Source organism: Peromyscus leucopus, chromosome 5, assembly GCF_004664715.2.
Source record: "Peromyscus leucopus breed LL Stock chromosome 5, UCI_PerLeu_2.1, whole genome shotgun sequence".
Taxonomy (NCBI): domain Eukaryota; kingdom Metazoa; phylum Chordata; class Mammalia; order Rodentia; family Cricetidae; genus Peromyscus; species Peromyscus leucopus.
The window spans coordinates 46,697,860-46,718,976 of NC_051067.1; the positions used below are offsets into that span (position 1 = coordinate 46,697,860).

The 21,117-nt window shown below is 43.1% G+C and overlaps 1 protein-coding gene across 1 annotated transcript in view; it reads right to left on the minus strand.

Moving 5' to 3' along the window:
• Gli3 (GLI family zinc finger 3) overlaps window positions 1-20,302 on the minus strand; it is a 265,017-nt gene extending 244,715 nt beyond the window's left edge. The window contains exons 1-2 of the mRNA XM_037205928.1: window positions 20,218-20,302; window positions 7,350-7,514 (exon numbers count right to left, since the gene is read on the minus strand). Coding sequence (XP_037061823.1) covers window positions 7,350-7,473 — 124 coding nt within the window. The 5' untranslated portion in view covers window positions 7,474-7,514; window positions 20,218-20,302. The remainder of the gene's footprint in view (window positions 1-7,349; window positions 7,515-20,217) is intronic.
• Window positions 20,303-21,117: the final 815 nt, after the last annotated feature.

The following is a 21,117-nucleotide window of genomic DNA, read 5'->3' on the forward strand; positions in this document are numbered from 1 at the left end:
TAGAAATGGAACCGCCCCAGCCTGGGTGTAGGGTCAGACTGGTGGGATGTGGGAGGCCACTAGCCACCTCCCAGAGGGAGTTTTCCTCCCACAATTGGCCTCCTGCCCCTTGAGCTTCCACTATTTGGTGGTTGTTTCTGATCCTGACCGGTGTGTTGCTGAAATATGAAATGCCCACACCACTTGAGCACAGCAATCACAGGCAGCCCAGGGACTTTCCGAGAGCAGACACATGCTGTGCTCTCTATTCTACCAGGGTGCCAGAACGGGGCAAGATGGGAGTGTGATCCTCTGTGGATCAGCCTAAGCAGCTACAAGTTGCTCTTTGAGAAGAAATCTAATACTGAGATTCAAAAGTGGGAGAACTTGTTCTCAATGCAGCATCTCAGTACAAAGTTGGATTGCATCCAATATTCTGAGTATTTACAAATGAGCATCTGAGTCATTAAACCTTGGGCAGCATCAGGACCAACGATTTGAAGTACCATTCCCTGGTCTTGGATACTGACCTGCTATGCTAGTTTAGGACCCCATGACCACATGTCTGGAATTCATGCAGAAAATATTGGGTTATTCTGCAAATCAGGTTAAACTTTAGTCATTCCTAGATTACTAACAAATGATACTACAATACTACATTGAAAGAACTAGGATAAAATTGATCAGTGAATTAAATCCTGCCAAATTATATCCAGTCAGTTACTACCAGTGAAAATAGCTGTGTCCCCACTGTGCCAGTCAGGAAGCATGTACCGTAGCCCAAGATCACATAACCTTTTCTGGCAGGGCTTAAGTTCAAACTTTGGCTTTTAGCTCCACATCAATATTAAGTGTCCTATTGTACATGCCCCCTGTCTCTGCTCTGAGGTCTGGCAGACCCACACAAATGACTTCCCAGTAGTAGTCCCCATCTGCTGAGGTCTTCTTGGCCACAAACACTGTGCTGGGACAAGGTGTGGAGGGCAAGGCAGATAAGTAAGTTGCTATTCTACAGAAGTTGAATGAAAATTGAAAATTAAGTGTTAAGAGAAAGAAGACTACAAACAGGGTACACAGGATCTTTAGGGCAATGACACTATTCTATAGGTACTGCAATGTGGATACATGTCAAAACTCACTGTTTGGGTTAAGTATATTACCTTTTCCTGCAATCACCCAGGCTTAAAACCCCTCAGTCAACTTTGACTCTCTCCCTCTCTCACGCCCCTGTGAACCCCAATGAAAACTACAGATTTGAGATAATGCACCATTTCTATGAGACAGTACATAATGCAAAATGTCAATAAGAGAAAAGGGAAGAAACTTTCTGCTCAAGTTTTCTATGAACCTAAAACCACTCTAACATACAAAGTTTATTAATTAAAATTATAATGACCAAGAAATAAAACTTTTGTAAATATGAAGTATTATACAATTTCCAAAAGGACAGACAAAAAAAAAAAAAAAAGCAGGGGAAATCTGAGGACACACAGTTGAAAAGAACTGACAGCAAACACACGGTGAAATTAGCAAAATTCTCAGTCTGTGGAGAAGCACGTGAACAAAGCAAAGAGCACTTGCATTGAATCAATGAACAGATCGGAGACAGGCTGGTGTCAGGCTTTAGAAGATATCTACACACTAAGCAAATGGCTCTGAGCTTCATCCTGTAGGCGGCTGTGAATCACTGAAGATTCCAGAACACAGACTTAGCAGCGAGAAACACAACACTGTTAATCTGGCAGGAGCATGTGCCGAGCATGAGAGGTTCAAGGTGACGAGCAGAAGGCCACTGGAATTGGCATGGCATGGTGGGCTGCAGGAAAATATGGGTGAATGACCAGAAAGAAATCTACCAGGAGCCTGGAAGGGGGTCAAAAGGTTAACAGTGAGGTTTTAGGCCTGGATGACTGCAGTAAAGACAATATAGTTAACCAAAAGGGGAAATCAGGGATGCTCAGGGATAAGTGGGTTCAGAGCCCAAGCTTAAGAGAAGATTAATCATTACCAGGTAGTTAAAAAAAAAAAAAAAAGTTGTGAAAGTAGAATAAATAAACTGTAATTAATATACAAAAGCCACACTGCAAACAAGCATGACATTCAAAGGGTGCCCCACCCCAGAAAACAATGGGGAGAGATGGACACATGCATGTTACTTCCAAGGCAATGTGCACAATAAGCACAATGCATTTTCAAGAGTTAAGAAATCGAAATAAATTTTCTTAAAATTATGTTCTCACAAAACCATTATCTACCCTCTGTTCGGAGATCAGGGGGCTTTCAGAAAGAGGGTAAAGACTTTCGTTTCTTTCTTTCTTTGTTCGTTTATCCATCCTTCCTCAAGATGAGCAGGCTTGCTTGGATTTGTGATTTACAGAACATCTTGGATCCAGCAAGTTCACCATTACTTTTGCATTACCCTTTTATATTATCCTTTTACATTATCCTTTTCATCTGAAAACCTGGGCAAGTGAGGTGGCTCAGAGGCTAGAGAAAGGCACTTGATGCCAAGCCTGATGAACTGAGTTTAATCCCTGAGGCCAACACGGTAGAAGAAGAGAACTTCTCCAGGTAAGTCCCAGAAAAGTAGATGTAATTACTCCCTTGCACTTAAAATGAGGAAACCAAGACACTAAGAGACTTAATCATCCACTCACATAACCACTACGTGGCATCACCAAAACTCAACCCAAGCTTTTAGATCCAAAACCCTGCATTTCCTCATAAGAACCCTATCACGTCAAGTGCAATGTGCCTGAAAGTCCCTCCCATCCATCCTACATGTGCCGAGAAATGGGATGTGGCAAAGCAAAGAAGTGTAAAGAAATTTAACACTCAAAACCTAAGGTCTATCAGCAGCAAACTCCCCGTCTGCTTTTAAGCAGACACTTAACACTGAGAAAAGTCAAGGAGAAAGGAGTATATGCTGGGGAACAACAATGAACTTCAATTCCAGGTTTCAACAGAAGTAGAAGCCATCTCAATCCTTAGCCACAAAACCAGCAAACATCACAAACATTGTGGACTCCTAGTCACAAAACCAGCAGACATCACATACATTAATACCTATGTACTCCTATGTGTGACAGGTCCAATGGACATCACACACATTAACACCTATGTACTCCTATGTACTCCTAGTGACAGGTCCAATGGACATCACATACTTTAACACCTATGTACTGGACACTTTGAAAGCACAAACATCAAAAATCTTTTAAGCGAAAGACAAAAAAAAAAAAAAAGCACAGAGAATGCCCTATCAATTAATCTATCAGCTTTGGTCTCCAACCTCATCACAACTGGGTAAATTTCTGCTTTCTATCAACTTATAAAATCTCTCAGTAATTACCACAACCTCAAAACCACAGCCTGGATCATTTATGATAAGTCTGCTACCCTCCTTCTTGAGACATGGTTTCACTATGCAGCCCTTGCTGGCCTGAAACTCACTATGTAGACCACGCCAGCCTCTAACTCACAAAGATGTGCCTACCTCTGCTCCTGTGTCCTACCATACTTCCTTGAAGCAGAGTAGCATGTTAATAAGAACTATCAAGGGACTATTTTTATATTAAAAAAAAAAAACCTCAGGGACCAAAAATGAGGAAAAAAACATTTTAAATTAAATATTCAAGTCACAGAGAAAAGTTTTACAGGCTAATTAGAACATGAAAAACAGAAGAAATGTGTATTTAAAACTCATTACTTAGAAAACACAATGTGTAGCTCAGGAACTAATGACTCGTACCCAAACAGAGAGCATTAAAGCATTTACCTACAGTTTGTCTTATTAAGAGACTTGGACATTCTCAAGTCAATATGAGGCCTAATGTCTAAATGCACACTCAAGTACAATCTCTTAAATCACAACTATACTTAAAAAACATTCAGGAAACTAAATGCCATCTCCTGGGTCGTTTCCATTTCATGAATGGCACTAAATGCTTAAAGCTGAAGTGTGCAAACAGAAAACTATGTACACAATGTGGCTCCTATGTGAAGTTCAGTGGAGGCTTTGCATGCTCATGTGGACCCTGAAAAGCTACAGAGATCTAATTTGGCCTGGTTTCTTTCCCCCATACAAGATTTAGAGGAGTTTTTCACTCATGTTATTTTAAATCTCAATCTCATGTAGCAAATGTTTATTTACAATGCTATTCAAGGTTTCTGAGCCATCCATTTTGGCTGTGTGTCTGTGTATGTTTAAACAAAATTCTAGGAGCAGATTCTCAACTGAGAAAAGCAAGAAAACAGACCTGTAAGGACACGCAGTGGAATGTGCGTGGTTTGGCTGGGATGCTCACAATCAAGAACAAATTATACCACATAATGACTGGAAAAGTTAATTAAGTCAATGTAACCAATACTTCACCAGTAACAAAACTTTTTTGTCTGTTTACTTTTCATGATGAAATGGGTGGGATCGAAAATACACACTTTGCATTCATTTGGTTCATACCTCTTGATATCTGAACTAAACCTTTCAACTTTCTGGTTACTAACTCAATGTCAGAGCAGTTGTAAAGAGAGCACAAGCAACTAGAAATAAGCACAATCACTGTGCTCTCTATTGTGGTTTCTCAATGGTTCCAATTTCTGTGAATGACCTCAGTGTAAGTACCTAAGCACTTCTGAACTGTTTGTAGAAAGGTGGGCAGGTGGAGAGACAGACTGTTGAGTGGACAGACAACAACCACAATAATGCCCACTACAGGCCAGCACACACAGAATACCAGGCTTTACCAGGCTGCCTAACAAAAGCTCTAACCCAATCAGCGCAGGACTAAAGTCCGTACACTCATCTACAGGACAAGGTAGAGTTTAAATGGAGGAAGCTTCCTTTTCCTGGAGTCAGTCTGTTAGTGGAAATTTACATTTTAGAAATAACATTTCCATTTTTTTTTCTTTTGTTTCACTGGTGCTTTCTATTGTCCCCAAATGAAAAGCAGTGAATTCCTTAGAAGAACAGGAATATTGAAAAACTACTCTGGGACAGATCTCATTCAGATACGTGCCCCGCAAGCATGACCAATGAGTATTTACTTCCATGTGGGACAGGACTTGGGCACGTTTAGACAGGTTGTAGGCCTCAAGGGCACAGGCTGATCAGGTTAGGAAGGCAGAAGTGCATGTGGCTTAGCAAACAGGCCTGTGATTATGCCAAGTACAGGACTGGCATTAAGACTGTCCTTTCTCTGGCTAGTTTTTGCTCCAGGCCTCCAGGCCACCACTGGACTCAGGTTAGTACTGTTCCATTCACCTTCAACATGGTCAGAAGGGGAACCTAGGGTCAAAGACTGACTGACAAGAAGCTGAGCAGCAATGGATGTGTCTCAGCGTGGGAGCAAGATCCACAGAGGAAACAGCATCTTTCCCACAAGAGACCACTGATGAGACTCAGCTGGGGACTCAGAGACAGGACAGTGGCTTCTAACACTCCGCATGGTGTAACGACATCCCCTACCAACCTACACTGGCTTTGGCCTGTCCTTGCACTCAGAAATACCCACATATTCTGTTGCATTCTCACACCTTACTCACATGCCATGATGATGAACAAAATCGGTGTTTCATGAAGCTTAATAGAGAAACAGTGCTTATTCTTCTTATAAAATACCACCAAATAACCAGCACTTAATATGTTGCTTCTACTCATAAAACAATGAGCCTAATTTTTATAAACTTCAAAAAAAAAAAGAAAGAAAGAAAGAAAGAAAGAAAGAAACCAAGATAACATGCGTCTGAAGTAGAAAATGTTTTCTATAATGCTGGACCAAAAGAGACCAATATTCTGGCTGTATTAAATAAGCTTGAGCCCTGGGTTTAGGTACCACAAAAAAGTGGGAGCAACACAAATTTTCACACACATACAGGTAAAGTGAATCCATTATTTTAACTCAGACATACATATATCTCCCTAGAGATCAATGGAAACCTGGACACATTGGCCTGCAAGGCTGACAGCCAGCTACCTCCCTCTGGCTGTGTCACAGTCCATAGCTGTGTCAAAACCCTGATAAAAGGACTGAAAAGGCTTAAAGCAAAGCTGAGCACACAGGGATGGGCACAGATCAGGGCCAAATTCCTCAGGAATATTTGTCCTCAGAATTAAAGGTTCTGGGCTATAGTCAGCTTCCAAACCAAGCTCACTCTTCAATTGCACATTTAAAATAATAGTAAATCAGCCAGGCAGTAGTGGCACAGGCCTTTAATCTCAGCACTCAGGAGGCAGAGGCAGGCAGATCTGTGAGTTCCAGGATAGCCTGGTCTACAGAGTAAGTTCCAGGACAGCCAGAGCTACACAAAGAAACCCTGTCTCGAAAAATCAAAAAATAAAATAGACAGGTAGATGGATGGATGGATGGATGGATGGATGGAGGGATGGATGGATGGATGGATGGATGGATGGATGGATGGATGGATGAAAAAAAGGAAGGAAGGAAGGAAGGAAGGAAGGAAGGAAGGAAGGAAGGAAGGAAGGAAGGAAAAAAAGGAAGGAAGGAAGGAAGGAAGGAAGGAAGGAAGGAAGGAAGGAAAAAGAAGAAAGAAAGTCAACCTAGCAAAATGTTATTGGAACATATAAATTATAAAACCACAGAGAAGACAGAAGATTGGGTCAGGCAGATCAGTGAACTGGGTCATTCAGGACCAGAACCAGGAGACTGAGCCAACGTATTCTTCCTAAGGGCACACAGAAAAGCAGAATGCAATCCAAGAAGAGCAGGAATGACTAAAGCTACAAAAATCAAGGCTATTAACAGCCTACTTTGTGGGAAAGCCTGGAGAGGAAGAGAACGTCACCACAACCCTCGGGCTTTGTTTTCCCACTTAGGGGATGCTAGATTTTCAGTGCCCATGCTTAAACTGAAATGCCTTTCAATGCTTTGCTTAAAATGTAAAAATAAATGGTGACTCTGTGATATATCTACAACAGTTAAATACATTAAATTTACATAAACCAACAATAAACTTCGTGGACATAAGGTGGACTACCTTAAGGTTGTCAAATTTTAAAGTCCTTTCCACTAGACAACTTTAATTTGGGTGGGAGAGGGAGATCCTACCATAGACTGACAATTACTGTGTTCTTGTGACTAATACAGGCTTCCCATGTGAAGTTCAAAGCATTTTCAATTCTTACCAAAACAAGAACTTCTTTTAATAAACAACCAATCACAAAATTGATATCCCAAATTACACTCTGAAGCAAGCAAGTACCCTGCCCACCCCACACCCCATCCTCTGGCCCATTTGCTATGTTAGCCTCTCACAGAACAATCAATGGTCCAGGTGTGGATGCTCAGCTCAGGGATGCAGAGGACACAGGATGTCTGGGGCTTGCCTGCTGGGAACTGTGGGCCACTCACCGTTCGAAGTGGTGCTGGAGGCCACGGCCTTCTCACTGACATCTGTTCTCGTGGAACACTTCCCAATGGAATTCTCAGCTTTCTTCCTCTCAGTGGTTGCGGAGCTGTGGGACTGGGCCTCCATAATGTCTTCTCATTACTTCTGCTTGTTTCTCAAAGGAATACCTATAAAACACCACAGTGCCATCAAATTCCCAAAATGGCAGGAGAAACCTTTATTAAAAGCTCTCTGAATCTTCTATCTGAGGAAAGGCTAAAGGTTTAGCAAAACCTAGATGACATTCTCCAAAGGTTTTTCTGGCAAAAAATACTTCGTAGTTTTACTAAGATGTCAGTCAAAGTCGCATGCAGTTGAGTTTTCATATTTCCTAAGTGATCCCAGTCTTTGCTATCTGCAAAGGAAAACATTTTTCCTCGGTTCCTCCCGAGCATCTGTTATCAAATGATCTAAGGCAGTGGTCTCAACCTTCCTAATGCTGCGACCCTTTAGCACAGATCCTCATGTTGTGGTGACCCCCACACCACGAAACAATTTTCTCTGCTACTACATAACTGTAATTTTGCTACTGTTATGAATCTAATGTAAATATTTTTGGAGACAGAGGTTTGCCGAAGGGGTTGCAACCTACAGGTTGAGAACCACTCATCTAAATTTCAATTTTCAATTGTCTACAGTTTAAAACTCAAGTGTCATGTTACTCTCAGGCCATGTCTGCACCTTTCTCTTCAGGAGGTCGATCACCTTTAGGGGTACAAAGAGAACTTCCAAGTCAGAACGAAGTTGGCAGTTCTTAATTAGACTTTTTAAAGAGCACCTAGCAAGCCTCCCAAGAGCTCTCAGTCTGGGGATGGCTCGGCCAAGTAGACTGTGATTTCTGCTTCTTCCACCAAGACTCCTGAATTGCAATGTGCTTCTCAACTCAAAAACATCCAGGCAAACTATGTTCTTAAGATGAAAACATTAATTCATTTGGGTTAATTTCCTAAACGAAAGTAATAAGACACTATCTCTCCATCCCACAACAAAAAGCCAAAAAGTGAAGAGAGCAAACGCTGGGATCACTTACAAAATATGAAAACTCAACTACAGGCAAAGTCAGTTCATCTTTCTCTCATCAGCTTCATTCACGGGATAATATCTCAACTAATCATTCATCAATTTTCACTCCAACATACTCTGTTTTACAATCATGTTCCATACCTACAAAGAATACGAAGGTGGAAAGTCCACTCTCAGGCATGTCTCCTTCAAGCGCTCTAAACTGCAACACCCATGGAAGGCATTTCATCTGTCTAGTCATCTGCTTATTTTCTACATGTAGCCGACACCACAATGTTCAATCAAAACAGTGATTAGTGAAATAGAATAAACAGCTGTTTCACTGGCAAAAGTGAAAACGCCAGAGGATATACGTTTAGTCAGCTTTAACTCATGTTTGCAAGGGACCTGTAAATTCTTTAACATACACCATATCCCCCTTGACCTGGAATTCAAGCCACTCAATGATGGCCTCAGAACCAAAAGCTGTACACCCAACACTGGGGCACCAGCTCTTCCCGCTAACTTCCATCTTTTCCAAGAATATCTTCTGTCATTCCCTCTAAAACACACGAGTGTTTTGTAGGATAAAAAGAAAATAAGATGTACTTATCAACGCTAAGACCCACACTGAATTGAGAAGCATGTCCAGAGAGCACAATGAAAAATAAGACCCAAACAGCAAGGGGCTGGACAGCACCCATAGAGGCTACCTAAGGATGCCCCAGGAGCTGTCCAGCGCAATCCTGGGCAACCTGCACTCAGTCTCAGTTGATCAACTCCAACAGAAGCACTCTGCTGCTTTTCTTCCGAAGAGGAAACAAAACAGTAAAGACTTTCTTTATACAAAACACCCATTAATTTCCAAAAGATCATAGATTCTCCAAAGCTTTTCCATAAACCTGGATAAAAAAAAAACCTCTCAAGAGAAATTTACAATAGTTGCTTGTACCTCTAAAAAAGAAACAAAACAAACAAACAAACAAACAAACAAACAAACAAAAGCCTCAGACTAGAGGACCACAGAGACAGCTCAGTGGGTAAAGGCGCCCGCCGGTTTTCAAGCCTGAAAAGCTGAGTTGGTTTCTGGAATCTACATAATAAAAGGAGAGAACCAACACCCCATGATTCTCTGACCTCCGAATGCAGTCTCATTAAAAAACACACAAACAAAAAACCCACAAACGGAATAACTCTCTTTTAATTCTCTCTCCAAACTGATTTTGTTTGTTTGTTTAAGGTGAGGTCTCACTACACAGTGCAGACTGGCCTCAAACTCCCAACTCCTCTTCCTCAACCTCCTCCCTCAGACTAATCCTCAATCCGATTACAGAACTGTACCACACACCCAGCTTTAAATAACATCTTTAAAGTCTATCACAAGGCTGGGGGGATGGCACTCAACTCCAATTCCATCACTCAGGAGGCAGAGGCAGAAGAGTTTCTGTGAGTTCCAAGTCAGCCTGGTCTACAAATTAAGTTCTAGGACATCCAGGGCTATACAGTAACACATTGTCTCCAAAAAAACAAAACAAAGATCAAGTATACCATAAGAACAACTCAACCCAATCCACACCACCCCTACTCCAAGTCTACCTGAGTAACCATTAGTACTAGCCGTTAGTACCCATACTGCTGTAGGCTTGCTAAGAGATCTGGTTCTCTTGTTTCTGGCACAATGCATTTGTCGTGAAGAACAGCACCCGAGAGCCTGTAATTGAAGCAGCACTGGTTGTCAAGCTCACTGCAGCTTCCAAACAACTGCTCTGCACATTTGTTTTTGTTTATCGCTGTGTATTGATGAGAGGGCCTCATCAAAGCCTTTCTTCACTACAGAATGAATGAAGTGTATCCCAGAGCAATGAATTCTCAGACCAGACAAACCTATCCCAGCTCCAACTGTAATGATAAAGAACTGTGTCTAGGAAAGAAAAAGTCTTTGCTGAACATCCATCTCCCCACTCCAGACTGGAAGCCTCATGTGGAGAAGGCTTCTACCATCCCAACAACTAATTCACACACAAATGTTGACTGGGTAAATAAAGGTTTACCAGAGACACTATGACTTCTAAATCTGCTGTGTCTTCAATTTTAAACATCCTTGAGCTAGCTACAATGCATCTTCTATACTAAACATTTCGTTGAAAACTGGCAAGTTATATAAAAGCTAAAATTTTACTGGGAATTCTTAATCAAAGCTCCCAACTCTTTGGCCTCTTCAGACATGATAACCATCTCCTCCAAAACTTAAACGGTTCTATTAGATGAATTTGGGTCGTATACTACATTTAAAATGCAAAAAGGAAACAAGACAGGCAAAGGAACCCAATCATCCCATCAAGAGATGAGGTTTCTAGTAAGAACAAACAAGTCACCAAAGTTGCTTGGCAAACCTGGGTTTTATGCAGTTGTTGGGCACCCCTCAAGGCACAGAACTTCATTTTTAAAAAAGTGATAACCCTCCCAGAACTCATCACAGCAGAGAAGGGTTCAAGTGCCAAGAGGCATCGCCTGAAAGCTACTAATTAATGGTCTTGGAGAATACTAATTCCTACCCGTTTGAAATAGATTTCTTAAAAACTAGGCCCTTGGTAACTTAAAGAGTCTACCCCCTTCTTCTATTTTGACAACTTATTTTTGGATCTCATTAATTAGCAACTAATTATTTAAGTGTAGTCAATGCTTGGTGCAGGGCTATAACATGGCAACTTGCCAAGGCAGACATCTGCTTCCTGTATAGCACCATGAATTATATCAGCTTATTTTACTGATAAAAACACAATTTTATCCTTGTCACAAAGAGAAAGCTTTAATACCATAGATGCCCACACCCCATCTAACTGATGAAATGGTGACTGCTTCTCCCTTCAGGGTGGCTCTCTCATAGGACATTAAGGGATCTGGAAACACAGACCAGAGTTGACCCCTGCTGGAATGCTAAGTCGTGGCAGGTTGAAGCACCACCCTATCACTCCCCTTAGAGCCCAGAGTAACTTAAGAATCAAGGAGGGTGGGAATTAATTCCGATTCACTTCCAATACTTTTCTCTGTAGAACACATGCCACTATTTTTAAGATATGAATGAAATCAAGACTTTCCTCCTGAGGCAGTTTCCCTGTTTACAACTCTGGCCTGTCTCATTCAGTCTTTCACCACTGATACATTACATGCAGGATTGCAGGCAGACCACTTGACTTTTCCTGCTGTTTTCCCCCCCTTTGGGGGTGGGGGGTGAGTCTGAGTCCTAGCAAAAGAGGTAGGGGCAACCAGCCGCCCAGGAAGCCTGCAACTAACATTTGCCTTCTAAGGTCTTAAGTTTCACAGGTTAAAAAAAAAGAGGGATAAAAGCTCCTTCCTGGAGGCAAAACAACCAAGGCTTTTTTCATTCAACTATTCCAACCCTTTGGTAATTTCCCAGAGGCCAGAGTCTGGAGCGCAATTAATTTCAGACCCTATTTTAAACCTACTCCTTCCCCTACTAGCAACTTGCCTGCAGGTACATCTTTCTTTTCTAAATTGTAATCGTGAACCTGCCTCAACCTCCCCTAAAACCGTGCAATAAAAGCTTCCTGAAGCCACTAGGAATAAGGCTTGTAGAGTATGTTCACTCTGAAAGTGAAGGGGGTTGGAGGGAGCATTTACCAAGTCTGAGAATTTTGGAGGGGAGGGGTCCACTACATTTTCAAAGCACTTTCCCACAAATGCCTCAAGCCCTCTCAAAGAGTCCCCATCAGCGAGAGGGGCTGCCTCACAGTGACTGATCATCTTCAGAGAGACAGGCCCATTTACTACGGGAATTCTTTAGAGCAGGCTATGGCTGGACTCCTTCCTTAGTTTAGTTCCTAAACAGATGCGAGAGCTGTGAATGGTCAAGGCAGACACACAGCCTCACAGTCTCTCAGAAAGCCCTGCATGAGGCTCAACCTTAATCACACAGAAGCTTCTTGTAAAGACACTTTTTTAAATCCCAGCTCTTAAACCTGCATAAAGCAGCCTCTCCCCCTTGCAGTTCTCGGCTGCGGCACCTCCAAACCCTAGGTATCCGGGATTCCTTTACAATCTGAACACTAACGTTATTTTTCAAAAGAAAGCGCCAGTGCTAACTAAAGCCAAAGGTTAAAGTGACAATTGAGCATCCTAGAGCCTACGATGGAACAGAACTCCGGCAGTCACACAGACCAGCAGCACATCGCCAACACCTATTTCCTTAATCCACTTGGTTTTACTGTTGTTACCTGAATTGTGGCAATAACTCTGTTTGTTGTTGTTGTTGTTGTTTTTTTTTCTTAATGCATTTAAAGATTCAAAACAACTAAGCTAAAGACCAGACTGACGATAACCTGACCAGTTTCTCATAGATTAGAACACCTACTGGCCCTAAGAGACCAGAAAGACATCACTCCAGAATGCATGCACCAAGAGCAGGCCTATGTAAGAAATGACACCCTGCAGTTCAAGAATCTGCTGCTCCAGGGAAAGAGGCTTTTATTCACACCTGCCTGGACACTGTTAAGCTGAATGGTCTCCCTCATATGTTAATGTTCCAAAATTCCACAATGAACCAGGCTGAGATGGGATTTGGGGGGCAGTCTTCCACTCCATCACTGAAGAGTGATGGTTCTCTCATCCTCTACTACTAGGACATCATGGAAGAAGCAACCATTTAGGGGAAAAAATCCTATTTAATATTTATACCTTCCTGGAGCTATTAAATAACCCATTTCCTAAAGAAAATAATTCCTTCAGAGAGAGAAGGAGAACTTTCTTTTCAACATGAAGGACAAAGCTAATGCTGACTTTAAAACTTTTCATCAATTTTATAAGAGGAAAATAGTCTGGAGGTTCAATGAAGAAAAATGCAGATAATTCAGCCCATCTTGGAAAGAAACCTAAGCGGTCTGTAATGTGCCTGAGGTTTTCTACTGTTCAAGTATCTTTCTGAACTTAAAATCAATTAGTTATGCAGAACCTCTGTGACATACCAACACTTCTCAAGATTTCTAAGATCTTGTCTCCCTTCCTGTCTGTACTGTCTTCCTTTCTGCAGACAAGGAAGCCCAATTTCATACGCTCTTCATGAAACCTTCATTAATGTTTAACTACCATATTTTTTAATATACAATCATTTCACCTTTATAGGATTACTTTTCCCAAGGTCAAGAGAGCAGCAAACCTCATCTGTGAATAAGAAAACTGAAATCTATCCAAGCTGCCCTTTGGAAAAACCAAGGGATCCCCAAACCTGCTGTTTATTATTTTCAGTCTTCCTTCCTTCCATTTCTGATGCTTCTCATTGTAGATAAGCAGTATTTTGACAGACATCCCAAAATGGAATTGCTCTAACAGGGAAATAATTGACTGGATTCAGTGAATTTGGCTTTGAGAAATAAACTACATCTAAACTTCTAAGAAATTTATATATTTAAGCAGGGCGGTGGTAGCGCAAGCCTTTAATCCCAGCACTTGGGAGTCAGAAGCAGGCAGATCTCTGGGAGTTCGAGGCCAGCCTGGTCTACAGAGCGAGATCCAGAACACCCAAGGCTACACAAGGAGATTTATATATTTAACTACCATCCTACCATCACTGAAAAGACTATTCACCAAGAAGGAAATCATTGTTATTACACTTAAAAATCACAAAATGACTTTTTTTGTGCCTTTTCTGGTGTTGATGTAAGAGATCACAAGCTACTACTTCAGCTGCCAGAGGTTATTTTATAATATCTGAGCGAAGGATGAGGCCTCCATTTACTACTCATTACCACTTCTGAGTCCCACACAGCCACCAGCCTCCTATGCTTTGGTCAGGCTATTCAGGGGGCACAGCAGATGCCATTAAAGAAGAAGCAGTGATGGGCAGCAAGCTGACACCAAAATTCCCTGTGCTGGATCCAGACCTTCCCTCCCAAAGAACCCTAGATCTGAATATCTATGTCAGTCTATAAATAAGTTCGTATTCACAGTCTTCCCACTACATCCATATACATCACAAAACCAGGAGTGCTTCACTGAGGCTTGTAAGAATTAAGAACGTTTGCATAGCAGCAGAAAACAACAGCAACTTGCTGTTTTCATAGAAAGTACACAACTTACGGTTCCTAGAATCCTCCACCTTAGCAATAAAGCTTAAGGAGACAGACTGCATGGTCTATGAGTAACTAAATAATTGACATTTTTGTTGTTGTCATGGTTTGAAACAGGTTCTCACACTGTATGCCAGGCAGCCTAAAATTGACTATGAAGCCCAGGCTCACCTGAAACTTGTGACAATCCTCCTGCTTCAGCCTTCCAAGTGTTAGGACTACAGGAATGAGCTACCACACCATTAAATCCCACAAATAAGACTGATATTTAGGTATTAACATCAACCACAGATAAACTAAAGACACTCAGCTTGTTTTCATTCAGTACTATCCTCCAAATTTTTAAAGTTTTGATAGTCAAATTTTAACTTCAATTTTAAAAGCCACATTTTCAAACTTTACGAATTTTCAGATGTAAAGCCTACTTTATAACAATTAATTACCCATGGGCCGCTTATCCTGTAAACTTTCTAACTCAAACAACATTCTCCAGCTGATTCATTCTTCACCTTTTATATATACAGGACTGTCAATCTAGCCTGCATCATCAACTGCTACCCACACCCTCAATGAGACTCTTTGGTGTGGCATTCTATTGGAGCATTCACAGCTCAACCAGCAAGCCTTGTCCTGAAGTAGCATGGTCTGACCCACGTGTCTGACCAGTGGACTGCAGGTTTCCATACATCTCAAGTCATTCTGGCTTCATTTCAAAGCTGCTGGATGAGGTTTCTCCACACACTAATAAATCTTTCTTTTAAAAAAATAACACAAAATGTAATCAGTAACAGGGCTTAACTGCCTCATTCATTCATGAATAAATTTTGAACTTATCTTTCATCTAATTGGTGAGTCTTCCATTTTTTTTTTTTTAAACCTTGCTTTAAAATAAGCAAATACATTGCACATTTTAAAGTTATTTCAACAGGGACTTAAGGATGGCACTTCTCCCTTATTGTTGAACTAATTCTAGAACATAAAAATCACACAGATGCACAAGTACATTGTGTCTAGTTATTGCTATACCACCCCTCCCCTCCAAAGCCAAGCCCAGCCCCTCTAACTGTTTTCAGGCCTGCAACCCAATCCAATTTACTTCAGGTACAATTTAAAAGTATAGTGCATGCTGCAACAAAACCGTGGGAGGATGCCAACAGGGTCCTTAAGAAAGTTTGCCTCTAAATCTCTGGAAAGGAGCTTGGAAAGAAAGCAAGGATTACAGTCAGCTAGAAGGGAGGGAGGGGACTTACCTCAAACCAGCCAAGCGGAAATCAGAGCAGTAATTCTACAAGTCGACAGAGTACACTTTCAGAGCTGTAATAGTGTGAAGAAGTGCTGGGCAGCATGGCCTGAAGGCAGCACTAATACACTGATGACTAATGGCTGGGCTGGGGCAGACAATGAATTTGGGGCTTGAAAACGAACAGAAACCATGCAGTACTTTGACAAATGGGCTTTCACGATTTCATTCATTGAATAACCTTTAAACACAAAATTGGCTTGGGTTCTCTTGGGAATGACATGACATGGTGCTGGACAATGATGTAAGTATTTTCTTTTTTAATTATGACTAGTACACAAAATGCTAGCACACCATCTAAGAGGATATAGCTTACAGATACCACAGAGGCAGACATGGAACACAATACAATATTGCCTTTCAAGAGGGGGCCGCAATGTCCCAGTGCCACCTTATTAACTATGTAATGGCTTTTTCATTCAGCTTCTTTAGAAAGCCATAGATTTTCTGAGACATTTTGTCGGGTTGAAATATACACAACCAGAACAAAAAACACTTTCAGGTGAAACAAACGTGCACACACACACACACACACACACACACACACACACACACCACAGTGGCAGCTAAGAACGTGCACAAAACTATTGTGCACTTAGTATTTCAAATAGAAAAAGTCTACTTTTCAGGGGCTAGGCAAAGGGAAAGTGTAAAACAATGGAGACAACACACCAAGTTTGCAAACAAATGAGCTCATAAAGACATTGCACACACAGCTTCTTCCCAGCAGCTCTCCTCCCTTCCCCCGACATAATTAGCTTTTCAGTTTAAAAATAATAAATTTGGCAATTTTTAAAGAGAGAATGAAATATGGAAAGAGTCTCTAAATTAACAAGGACCACTTACTTCAGACACCATAGCCTTCAGCAGGCCCTAAAAACTTAAGAAAAGAATCCTAAGACAGGAAGCTTAGTGAGCTCATAAAACCGTTGCTGGAGCCAGGAACACATAGCATATTTAATCTGCAAACTGTGAGAGTCCACAGTGACTTCAGCAAGATCTGAGGCATGCCCTCAAGGTTTGCTGGGATCTGGGATTAGGGGGTTGATAAGAACCTCCACTGCCCATGGACATGTTTTTCTTCTGCAGTTAAACACAAATGCAGGGAGACGTTTGACTGCTGCTTGGCGTTACTGCTCAAGTTATATAAAAGCTCCACAGCTCCTTTTGCTGTCAATATATCAAAGTTTAAAAAAAAAATCATCAAAGTGTGAAATTTCATTTAAAGTCTTCACCAGTCTACAGCTCTATTTCACAGGCCCATCAAATAAAAGTAAAGATGAAAAATACACTGAAAAGTACTTGAGAAAGTTTGCAGCACCACTCGGCCCTGTTGTTGTTTAGTGTCTGCTTTTATTTGCTTTGAAAGTAGAACAGATCAATTTCCACGTAGAAAAATGACAACGTCAAGTGAAGGGCAGCAGATTCTCCCAGGCTTTAATGAGAAGACAACCTGAAATCATTATTAGAGAACCTTTTGTTTAACAAATACATATATGTATCTGTTCTGTAGCCATTTCAGCGTTTTGATTGCCTCTCGATATAAAAGTTGGCAGAAAATTCCTTGAATCTTCCAAAACAAATCAGACTATGAATGCCAGAAGAACTAAAACCTCCTTCAAAGAACTCTGCAGCTAGGGCTTTACAACAACTGCAGAAAAAAGAAAAGTCTGACTTTTAAGATAATCTACTATAGTCTAAAAGCATTAACATTCCATTACTAAGGTTTTCTTGAGCATTTCGTGACTCACTGACTCACTTCTTCGAGACTGGTTTTTCTTAGAACATTACTGTCTCCATATAAGTGAGTGCATACAACAATGATCATTAAAGTGTTTCCTTTCATAAGCTTCCAAACTGTCCTCAGAAAGCGGGGAGGGGAATGCAGCAAGCAGCATGCCTTACACAGGACTCACTTTTAAATGGCTAAGCCTAAAGGAAGTCTGTAACTCTTACAGCGTGCAGGTAATTAAGAAAACTTCGCCGGCTTCCAAACAAAGGAGAGTTCAACTTTTAGGCTCTGGAATCCAATTGTTAAATTAACAATTCTTTCATTAAGTAAGTAATGAAATAAGTCAAAAAGAGCCATTTTTCATCAGTGCTGAGTTTTCTCATTTCTGTCTGTGGTCCTTGGCAAATTAGACACACAATAAAAAACTGTATGTACACCAGAGTTCAATCAAGGAGTACAAGCATGTAAAAAGCAAGGGGAATTGGTAGGCATCTGAGCTAAACCTGTCCGTCTATTAGCAATAAAGCAATCTATATCTTTTAAAGTGTTTCTGCCTGTGTGAAATTTCACTAGACACCTCTCACATTGAACTTATTCATGCATCTTAAACCAAAAGCTTCCCTGGGCTGACTTTAAGAATTACATACCCTGAAAGGATCTCCCCTTAGGCGGAGAGTTTCTAATTAAATAGCTTTTAGTGTAAAATAAACTCTCTGCTCTGTATAAATATGCAATTTCAGCTCATTTAAATGTTATTTTATGTTTGTTTTAAGGTCTGACTATAATCTAACTGGCCACAGAGCTCGTGGACCAGATTGTTAAGGCCAATATTTCCTAACATAAACAAATTCTGTAGCTACTCTGAACAGTTTACATTGTTAAAACCAACCACCACTGCTTTAATATAGCCTCTCCACTGAAATACTGCTCTGCCTTAGAAAAATGAAGTGATTCTGAGGTTATTTCACTATTTTAAAACATAGCATTTTCCTGCTTCAAAATAATCTTGACACATGTAATTAAGAAACTGTCAGACTATTATTAATTTTTAATTTAAAACCCAAATGAAATAATTACGGGAATCAATCAATAAGGCACCTATTCAAATTACAGAGCAATTACATAAATACTCAAAATTAATACTTTAGGCCAGTTCTTGAAGAATTCAGTCTATAACTCGTGAAGACATCAAACAGTACAAGCCTATGACATGAGGAGAATGAACGAAGTGTCTCCCCTTAAGTAGACTAAAATGAGATGATTTCAGATGGCATAGCATAGCCCCCCTTCCCCCAGCCATGCCCAATGCTCTCAAGCTGCAACTCTTTTTCTAGAAGTTATTCCCACTAGACACATATTTCAGGAATCTTAAAAAAAAAAAAAAAAAAAAGGAAGAAGAAAGAAAAAGAAAAAAAAAATGGCCTCACCCAAGTTCTGCACAAAAATCATTTAGAAAAAAAAGGGGGCCTAATCACTTGAATTTTCAACAGTGCACGTACTGGGCTGTGGAAAGCTGTAACTGTGGAGACGGGGAGGAAAAGAAGGGCAGGAGGTGTTTTTTGGAACTAATAATACCAGCGGGGCTAATGGCACTGCCCCTGTATTTGCACAGCGGCCGGCCCTCCATACCTCGAACTGAAGGGTTCTTTTACTTGAGGACGACAGTCCATCATTTCAAACTGAAGTGGCAGCTGGAAAATGTGGAACAGCTGGCACAGAGCTGGGAGAAAATGTTTTACATAAATATATGTACATATAAACTGGCAGAGGGCCATGAGCACTGTACCCGAGGCCAGACTCTATCTCGCAGTCTACAACCAAGTTTGGGTGGGGGGGGGGGGGGTTGGTAAACTCGGTGCAGCAAACTTCCCTAAGTGGTCTTTACACACGTAACTAAGGAAGCCTAGGGATGGCGTGGTACTCAAAAAGGTGCACTCCGGGACACAGGCACAAAGTTTACCGAAGGATACCAAGTTCACCGAAGGATAATAAGCAAAGGCCAGGCCGAGTGTGAGGGCATGTGACCATCTGCTGAAAAGTCGCTTCACCACCTAACTATTCAAGTTTAGGATCAATATTAACTCCACATCCCCAGGCCCCGTAGCAACTCCAGAAAGTTCAGTGTTCCTAGCAGAGTAGAGTGATCCATACCCAACTCTGCTCTCTGCAAATTCGGCCTCTAAAGTAGTGATTACCGCAAGGGCCACGGCTACTTCTCTTCCTTTCTTTTTTTCTTTCTTTCTGCCCTACCTCTGGAAAGGAAGAGACAGAATTCCAAATCACCCACAGATGGTACAACTTTCACTTTTCCTCTCCCACCGCGGAGGCGCGCCCTCCATCCGCTCACCCCGCACCCCCACCCTCAGAAGTGAAGGCGGGACCCGGGCGAGCCGGGCAGCAGCGGCCCCGCGCATCCCCAGGCGGTGCGCGCCAGTGGAGCTGCGGATTGCCGCGGCGGCTCGAGGACCAGCCGCAGCTCCGGGCGCCCCCAGCTCTGCGCCGCACTTGGCGAGGAGTAGGCGCGGGCGCCGCGGCTGCAAACTTCGTCCGCGCGCCCTGGGGCCGGGGGTCTGCAGTCCGTCTCGAGAGCGCCGAGTCCAGACCCCGAGAGCGCGGGAAGGCGCGAGCGCACGGAAGCTGCTCCGACGCCGCGCGGCGGCTCGACAGGGCGGGCTGCGGGGCCCGCAAAACAAAGAACTTCGGGCGGGACGTACCTGCGGCTGTGGCTGTCAGGTCCCAAATCCACAGACCCGCGCCGGCGGAGCGGCGGGCGGCTCGAGCTACCGTGGATGAGCCGGCTGGTCGCAGTGTGCGGCCGCGGCGGGCATGGTGTAGCGCGGGCGGGCGGCGGGGCGAGCGGGCGCGGCGGGAGCGGCGGGCGGGCGGACGAGTGTGCGGGCGCCGGCGGCGCGGCCCGGTCCGCTCCCTCCCGCCGCTGCAGCCCGCGCATCAGTTTCAGGGATCCTGTAATCTGATCCCTCTGAGTCACCGGCCCTGAGTGACAGTTCTGATTTGGTTCAACCGCGGGTGGGAGGAGAAAGAGAAAGAAAGGAGCCCCCGACCGTCAAGTCGACTTTCAGCGACCAGGGCCCGTCCAGGCCGAGCGCCCGGGTTGCAAAAGTTGAGCTCCGCTGCGCGCGGCCTTCGCGCTCCCCTCTGCGCGCTCCTGCGCTCCTCCTCTTCCCCGCCCTCCTTCCCCAAGTTTTCACAGATGTGGCCAGACTCTCCTCTCTTTCCCCGCTCCTTCTTCCCTCGCGCGCCCCCACCCCCGCCCGTCCCTCTAATTTCCGCCACTCCGGGGAGCGCTGGGGACGCGCCGAGCAGCGGGACGCCGCCGCCGCCGCAGGGGGCGAAGTTGGGAAAAACTTGGGAGTACTGCTCGTCTTACTTTGCTTTCCCGCTCCTTCCAGGCCGCGCCCGGCGGGGTCCGGCTCCGCGCGCGGATCCCGGTGCGCTGCGCTGCCGGCGCCACTGAGGCCGCGCGTCGGGGCCGGGCAGGGCTGGCGCGGGCAGCCGGGAGCCACGCGCTCCACCGCCTCCGCCCCTCCCGGGTCCTCACACAGACACATCCAGGCCTGCTCCTCCTCTTCCCCCTCCTTGACCCCGCGCCCGCG